This window comes from Benincasa hispida, chromosome 9 (genome assembly GCF_009727055.1).
Source record: "Benincasa hispida cultivar B227 chromosome 9, ASM972705v1, whole genome shotgun sequence".
NCBI classification, from domain to species: Eukaryota; Viridiplantae; Streptophyta; class Magnoliopsida; order Cucurbitales; family Cucurbitaceae; genus Benincasa; species Benincasa hispida.
In genome coordinates, this window is record NC_052357.1 from 44571202 (window position 1) to 44579829 (window position 8628).

At 37.1% G+C, this 8628-nt stretch overlaps 1 protein-coding gene across 1 annotated transcript; it reads right to left on the reverse strand.

Moving 5' to 3' along the window:
* Positions 1–377: 377 nt before the first annotated feature.
* On the reverse strand, positions 378–6350 carry LOC120085446. The gene is made up of 9 exons (XM_039041405.1): positions 5781–6350; positions 5209–5254; positions 5002–5080; positions 4862–4907; positions 4682–4780; positions 3295–3363; positions 2883–3222; positions 2513–2658; positions 378–2419 (listed from the first exon to the last, which is right to left on the reverse strand). Exons 1-9 carry the CDS (start codon positions 6237–6239, stop codon positions 1067–1069), a joined length of 2637 nt encoding a protein of 878 aa, XP_038897333.1. The 5' UTR covers positions 6240–6350; the 3' UTR covers positions 378–1066.
* Between the last annotated feature and the right edge of the window lie 2278 nt (positions 6351–8628).

Here is an 8628-nt window from a genome sequence, read left to right on the forward strand (position 1 = left end):
ATTTTAAAATGGACAAATATATCCTTTTGAAAATCTATTTAAAATGAAATCTAAATAAACAAATAGAATGAAAAATATCAAATCTAGTAGCCTAGACTAACAAAATCAAAAAACGAAATAGATGTAAATCATGATAAGAAATGGAAAGAAGATAGACTTAATTTTTTAAAACAAAAAACAAAAAAAAAATAGTTAACAGAAGCTTAAATGTTAAGTTAATTTGAATAATTAAAAATGTGTTTCGGAAGGATTTTGAACATGAAAAAATAACTTTTAAGGGCAAAAATCACTCTAGACATGCAACAAGATTTAAATTTCAAATCCAGTTCATCAATCAAATATCCAAGAAAACACACACCAAATCAGAGATGACATGGTGAGCCAAATAAACAATCAAAATTAATTGGCAAAAACAGCACAACTGGCATACAATAGTTACAACATTATGGCATTGCTGGGTAAATTTTGCATGTATTAAAGCAGCAGAACTACATGGAAGTGGGATTTTATCCAAGTAATTACAGAGAATCTAATTTATCCATCCACCTGTGACTACTCTACAAGGCAAAACTAAACCTGTATCCTCAATTTCTCAGATAGAAACTTTTTCAGCACCTCAAAACAATGACAAGCAAATCATTTTTTTCTTTCCATTCATTTTCAATGGTGGGGGATATACCTGACATTAGGGACCAGTCTGGAACTTTCTGCAAGGCAGTGAAGCGATGGTCCTTTTTCTCGACAGCAATCGGAAAACTGGAAGAAAAAAAATGTCGCCTGCTAAAAATTCTTTCCTCAACTGCAACAGAAGCAGCATCCCACATCCAGATAGATATTGCTTGCTGTGGACATTCCTCATTTCCAATATATAAATCAGGATGCCTATAAATACCGGATTGAAGACTGGTAAGGTTTTTGAGTTTGTTCCGAATGCAAATCATCTGTGTCGTACCAATAATCTGTTTGTGCTCATATTTGGTGCAACATGGAAGAAAGGTTGTCTCAGTTTTATCCCCAAAGGTTGCAGGTTCCTAGAAAGAATCTTTTTCACATGACTAGCCTTCACTTAAAGTTGCAAGGCTAGGTCTGGCTGCTGGGAGTCAACCAAAACACTAGAGGATTGTTTCACGGGAGACCCAGGAGACTGAAAACCGATATTCAAGTCGGGAGGAAGCATTTCCTGTTTCTTCCTTGGTTGGTTATGTGGGCTGAGAGTTCGCCAAGTCGACTGCAACTGGAACTTAGACATGTCAGCCTGGACTAGCTGAGGGTAAATCATGGACCGGTTTTGCAGCTGTTGTTCATTTGGTACAAGAGTGGCTTGTGAAACAAATGCCTGCATAGGGAAATTGCTCTTCTCAGATTGGAGCTGATTGCCTCCAGCACGAAACTCCCCCCATGCTCGTGTCATTTGCGGATGAAATTCCCGAGCTGGATTATATAATGAATCTGCAGAGATTTGACCTTTAGGTGCAGAATTATCTCTGACTTGTTTAAACCCTCCAGCCCCAATGGACATCCATGCACGAGAAGCTACTGCTGCAGCATTATTAGAATCGTCTCTCGTTGCGGAAGGAGCTGATGACAAAGTTGGCAGAGAATCAGATGAAGATTGATTGGATAAGTTCTCTTGTTTTGGGGCTCTTTCAGACATCATTCTCATCAATTGTACTGGCTTACTGGGACCCAGGTCCTGTCCATGAGAAGTTGCCACTGGGGCCGTTTGAGAAGGCAAGCTAGAAGATGATAAAGCAGCCCGTGGACTATTCAAACAATTGCTCGGGAATTTTCCATTAGGCAATCCCCCAGTTACAACGCCACCATTAACACCAGGCAGTTTATAAGGCACGGATTGAACAAGATTTAAGTTTACCGATGTCATATCTCTAGACCTGGTCACGTTTGAATTGGCTTGCTTCTCCACACCAAGATCAACTTTATTTTGTTTTGGTGAGGGCAAGGAATTTAACTCAACTTGCTTTTTGATCTTCTCTACCTCAGTAAAATCCTTGGTCTGCTGGTTTTGCTGAGGAGGACCGGGATTTGGGGTGGACTTAAAGAAAGATGACTTCCCATCTAAGGTGGATCCTCTAGCAAGACCATTCACTTCTGTTCTTGGTGCACTAAGAGAATGTTCCTTCTTAGGCAAAGGAGTATCTGAAGGCTTTCCATCCTTTCTTAATTCGCTGGTAGAATGCAAGTTACGATTGAAATCAGGCTCCTTCTTGTTGTGGTTCTCAAACATTAATACAGGGGTTGGAAGTGGCTCATATTCTCCCACCCAACCACGGCCGAATTTACATCCAACAGGTACAGCCTGCTCAATCCTCTGGGAGGCAACTTTCCACGCAATAGGACCGAGTGTTGCAGCAAATCGAGCGAGACTCCTAGCATAGGAATACTCCGCATGAAGCCCCACCTGATTACCAAAATACAAATGGAAAAAAAATGAAAATCACATGATAAGGCCACCCACTAGTGACTGCAGAGACCAGTTTCTTTGTGACAATACCGCAACAAGCTGTCTTATTTCATCCTCGAAGGTTGAAAATATTGACTCTGATCTTGGCGCTGGTGAATTAGAAATGTTGTAAGTTGCACGCCGGTTGTCATCAAGCACAGATGTCTTTCTCCCCAATTTACCTAGAAGACCCTTTCCTATAAAAATTAGAAGTAAACAAAAATTGATTCAGATGTCTGGACAAAAAAATTTGCTTGCAGAGTGAATGTAACGACTAATCAAGCAGATCTATGGGATATAGAAGAAAAAGAAGAAGGGAAAATTCCATCCTGAATCTTAACTAAAAATTATGCCTCAGCTATCTCAGGGATTTACATGGGTAGTTTGAAACTAGACTGCATCAGTTCCTATTGAACAATACCTGAGAAGAGCTCTTCAGCCTTGTCCTGATTAGTAGCATCAAAGAAGGAGGAACTACCCTCTACTTGCCCGTCCATATTGCTAGGTACCTCGTAGCCGACACCTTGGATTGGATTGGAACTGTTCTGTACATCTCCCGTGGCAGCAAGGGTTGCACCTGAGGAAAAATCAGATCCAATGGGTTCCTGCAAAGTCCTGAAAAAGGGTTTCTTTGGTGGTTGCTTCTTGATGTAAGAATTGGATTTCGTACTCTGCTCCAACTTCAACTCTTTCTCAGAGCGTTCAACTTCATTTCTTACTCTCTCGAATTTCTTCTTGGCTAGCTCTTGAATGGAACGTGCCTTTACAAAACAAGTACGTTAACTAACTGAGAAGGCAGGAAATAAAGAAATTTGAAAAGTCAATCATTATACCTGTTTGTGGTAAATGGTTTCTGGTGAATTGTATTGCATCGCATTTGAGCATATCAGGAAAACATCACTCTGCATCCAAGAAGCTAAATAATTAACAAAATATAGTAAGCCCTACCTCAAGCATTATTCTCGAAACAAGGTTTGACTAAAGTAGTAGATAATGGCCAACTATATAGTCACCATAAACAACATTATGAAGCAAACTAGAATGAAACATCCGCCCCTCCCTTGGAAAAGAAAATAAAATCACTGCTTCTGAAGGAAAGAACCTCCATTCACCCAAAACAGCTCCTGAGTTAGGCCGAGAACAAAATGCAAGGCACAGCATAGAGGCGAAGCACTGATAATTTGATGGCCAATACATACAAGCAAAGAGAAAGGATAAAAAGCCTAACTGAAACCAGCAAGCCAGAAGATTAAAAAAAAAAATCTCAAATTAATTTAAATGAGTGTGAGAAAGAGAGACTACAAAGGTTTTCAAAATGACAAGCCAACTAGGACCCATGAAACAAACTAAATCCAAAATTTCCTCGTGTACTCTCTTCCTTTTGTCAAGAATCTTTCATTGCAAGTTTCAACATCTCAAAAAAGTGAAACATAGCAGAATCATTTGGAGTTTTCTTCATGAATGGAAGACACCACTTTTAAACTTGGCTAAGAATGTTGAAATGCAGAGATACACTTTGTATTTGAAACCAAACTACAGAGATGAGATTGATAAACTTTTCAGCCGGGCTGAGGGATGATCCTGCAGGAAAATGAAGACTTCGATAGGCCTACGAGAAGAGAGTTCAACCAAATGAATTTCCACCCTCCTGGGATTTCTAAGCTTCACTGGATGAGCAAACACTTAAAACCATTCAGGATTGAGATCTATGTCAGCATTACAGATTGGATGGAAGTCAGAAAGTCAGCTGGAAGATTAGCAGGCAAGTTACCAACAACCATTGAAAACCGAAAATCCATTCCGCAATCAATGGTGGCTTTACATGTTAGCCTGGGGAGCTTAAAGCTACAACGCCTTAAAGAAGAAGAAGAAGAAGAAGAAGAAGAAAGAAAAGGAAAGGAGTAAGAAAGAAAAGAGAAGATCAGCCGTCAACGTACAAAGCAATGATATTCTGACAACTGTTCCAACCCCCACCCAAAGGAGACAAAGAAACACAGTACTGGCAGGCACATTAACACATCCAATGAAGGGATGAATGGCACCATGTTTGTCGCTAAGTCAGCCCCCCATTAGCGGCATTCCACAACTAATTGACCGTTGGATCGTCAAAGGCTGGGAAAAGCCAGGACAAGTTTTGGCTCCCAAAACTCAGCAAACGGAAAACCTCAAAGGCACGTGCATGTAGAAGAAAACTCTCCAACCAAAGAATTGGGCACCCACCTCAAATTGTTCCAAAGTTGAATATGATCCGTTGGCCAACTTATTCCTCACGGTAGCAAAGTCCATAGGATGATCAATGACATCGTGATAGTCAGGAAGCTACAACAAACAAACATTATTTCAAATTTGGATGTTGAGGAACGCTGAAACAACCACATAAGAGGGATGAAAATCGCAGACCTCTTCAGGATCAACTGGTTCAGCGTAGACACCATAAGTATCCTTCCTGCCACCATTTCAGATGTTAATTCTAAAAAAAAATTGGAATTTCATATCATAACAAAATCCAAAAGATAAAACAGATTCAATGCCCCCCATACTTCTGAAGTTTGTCAAGGATCAACTCCAATGTCTTCTTATCAGGTAATGGTATCCCGGATGATCGATCTGAGGGAGTCCCTGATCAAAGAAACATCACACATTAGACAAACCCAATTCAAATACAAAGCTCAAAGATCAAAAAAGACAAATTAGGAATAAACCCACAAACTAGAATCACAAATTTCAATTGAAAAAAGAACACAAACCTGGAACAGAGTCGGACCCTTTTGAGCCCACCTTCCTTCCCCTTTCCTGTCAAAATCCATTGTGTCAAACAAAAAGGCATTAAACAAACTCATAAATTCTCATACAACACGAGTCATAAACAAGTATAGAAAGAGACAGAGACAGAGACAGATAAGGCAGACAACATGGAAAGATAAAGGGAGAGAGAAAGAGAAAAAAATGAGTGATTGAGTGAATGGTGGAGAGAGAAAGGTGGGAGAGTGTGATCAGATTCTGTAGGGGTGTTAGTTTTTGACGGTTGACCTCAAAATCCTTAATAGCTCTCAAATCCCCGACACATTCCAAAGACCTAGTGAGAGAAAGTGAAACGGAAATTCGAGAAATGGGAAAGGGGTAAGAGTAATTTTGAAGTCTGGACCAATTGCATAAAAATCTCAGTGATCTCAGCTGAGCTGGACACTCCTCTCTGTTAAACCATACACTTCCCAAATCCCCACTCTGTTTTCACTCACTCACTAATTTTCCACAACCTCTCTTGTTCATAATCTTTTCTTCCAATAGATCAATCCACAGCAGTATTCTGGTTAAGTACCTCATCAATGTCATCGTCTTCATTTTCATCTCCACGAATTTGATCATCGTAGTCATCATCTTCATCCTCTTCTTCACCAATAATCCTCCTCTTCTTCAATGGCTTCCTCTCTGGTTCATCTTCTTCACCTTCCGACGCCGACGAACCATACTCAAGCGCGTGTGCATCACGCGCCTCTGACCTAGAAAGTCCGTCCACTGGAGATAGATGCGTTCCATCTCTTCCTTGGTTCAGCTTCACAACAAGCTTAAGCTTCTTCTCTCTCCTCCTCTCGTCTTCTTCCTCATCGTCATCGTCTTCTTCAAGAAAGTCGTCGTAATCGATGTTATACCTCACATTCCGGCGACGGAGACTCCGCCGCGGTTCTGATTCCGACGATGTCAGTCCTCCACCGGACCGCCGTGCCAGATCTGCCTTCGATGGTCTACCTTTCTTCTTCCTCTTCACGATCTGACCCATCCCTTTCCCTCCTCTCTCTCTCTCTCTCTCACTACCAAAATTTTCTCTCTCTAGAATTCACTCTCTCTCTCTTATCTCTCCACCCTTTTGCTTTGGTACATTATTTTCGATGCTGGTTTGGCTTTTTCGTGAGGCATCTGTGAGGTCCAAGCCTAAACCGAACCTCAGCTTCGGATTCTGAACCTAAGGTTTTGTCCTCCTTCGGTATCAAGTTTTCATTTCCACTTTTCTTATTTTAACCCTTATGCGTAAAAACAGTGCTCTTCAAGACGGCGTATTGTGCTGCCCGTTGCCCGTATTAGCTTCCGTGTTGCTTTTGCTCCTGCCCGTGGTTCTAACGTCATTTCTCTTTTTCCTTTTTTTTTTTTTTACTTTTCTTAATTACGTGCTTTAAGCGCGTGTTGTACACGACTTTATATTTTAGATTCTTTTCACCTATCTGACGCCCAATTAAGAGGGAAAAAAATCTGCGGATTATTTTTAATTTCTACGAATTATTAAATACAGTCATCACTGTATTAAATTTTCATTGATATTTTTATATTTAAAATAATGTTCTAATATTTTATAAAGATATCGAATTGTAGTAAAGATAAATAACATTAATTTTTTGAAAAGAAGCTCCGAGTCACTTAGAACGATAGAGAAAAATATCAAACTGTACTACTTAACTAACCCCCTTGGGACTTAGGAGGTGGTAAAGTAGTCTAAAAACCTTTGAAATGATCATTTTTATTATATTATAAAAAAATCATGAAATATCATAAATAAGCAAAAAAAAAAAGTTATTGATATGAATATAATATAAATAATCAATATTTTAACTTGTTTAAAAAATGTAAAGTGTTCATTTATTAATTAAAAATAGTTTTTGTGATATTTTGTTTTTATAACTTTTTCAAAAATATCCTTTGATATCGATATTTCATGGATGTTTCATAAAATTAAAATCTCGACATTTCAAATCTTAGTCATCAAACATCACGATATAATTGTGTTCTAATAATGGTCATTGAACATTTATTTAGAAGTATACATGTTCTCTAATGGTTATTACATATAAATTCGAGATATTTATTTTTCATATATCAACCAATGAAAATTTTTCAGTTGTATTAATAATTTCACAAAATAATTTTTATAGGTTAAATTATAGAAAATGTCCTCAAACTTTACACTTCGTGTCGAAAATATCTTAAACTTTCAAAAGTTTTAAAAAATATCCCTAAACTTTCAAATAAAAATTCAAAAATACCCCTATTATTAGTTTTGGATGGAAATCATTAATGTTTCGTTTTAAAAAATATGCATAAATGTTGAAATGTTTCAAAAGTACCCAAAAAACTTCAAACAACTTCAAAGCTATTCTTAATGTTAGTGTTATATCAAAGACGGGAGCAAAGGAGAAAGAGGAAATGGAAGAAAGAAGTGATGGATGTAGATAATAGGTAAGATTATTTTTAACTTTTTGTTTTCAAGGTAAGGGTCCTAATGCAATTTTTGAAAGTTTAGAGATATTTTTGCAACGAGATATTAACGTTTTCTATTCATACACTAACCATTTGGAGTTTTTTTAACTTTTAAGATACTTTTTAAACTTTTGACATAAAAGTACAAAATTCAAGGATTTTTAAAAAATAATTTAGCCTTCTTAATATTTTGAAAAGTTGTTGTGTTGGGATATTTTCTATTAGAAAAAAGAAAGGAAAAAAAAAAAAAAGTTGTTGAGTTAGGAGGGGAATTATAATTGGGCTTAAATGGGCCAGTGCTGATATTGCATGTGGCCCAATTTTAATAATTTCTTCTGCAGATTTTCCGTGCACTGCTTTTGGATGGCAGTGTCAAATGTGTTGCAATTATGAGCTTGCTTTTTTAGTATATATTATAAAGTTTTATTTCGTGTTCTTATTTTATTGTGGTATTATTGTTTCGCCTTCTGAAAATATAATAAATTGGTCTAAAAAAAGAAAATATAATTAATGTTGAAGATTTATTATCCAAATTCAATTTTTAGTTGACTAGTTGAAGTTTGAATATCTGATTTTTTTTCTTTTGTTAAAAGTAAGTTGACGTTTAAGCTAGGTTTATATCCATCGATTTAATCTAAACTGTATATATTTCTTCTGAGTTCAATAATCATAGGTGTAGAAATATAACAATTAATGTTGAATATGGTAAATGACGTCTTATCCACATAATTATAATTGAATTGAGAAAGAAAAAATAAATTCTAAACCCAAGATAAGAATGTTCAAGTTTAACTAAAAAATTATTAACGTTTGTCAAATTTAGTACAACAAATCAATACAGGTATTAAGTGGCAAAAGAGCAGTAGTAACAATTGAAGGTGTGAGTTTTACTCTATGTAGCTTTAATAGTTAATTTGATT

What these genes read in the sequence shown, in the direction of transcription:
- LOC120085446 (XM_039041405.1), bottom strand. Translation starts at nt 6,239, where the DNA reads ATGGGTCAGATCGTGAAGAGGAAGAAGAAAGGTAGACCATCGAAGGCA. An exon ending in AGGGTCCGACTCTGTTCCAG is followed by an intron (nt 5,081 to 5,208) that starts GTTTGTGTTCTT and finishes TTCTTTGATCAG; the next exon opens with GGACTCCCTCAGATCGATCA. An exon ending in GGCTGAAGAGCTCTTCTCAG is followed by an intron (nt 2,659 to 2,882) that starts GTATTGTTCAAT and finishes TAATTTTTATAG; the next exon opens with GAAAGGGTCTTCTAGGTAAA.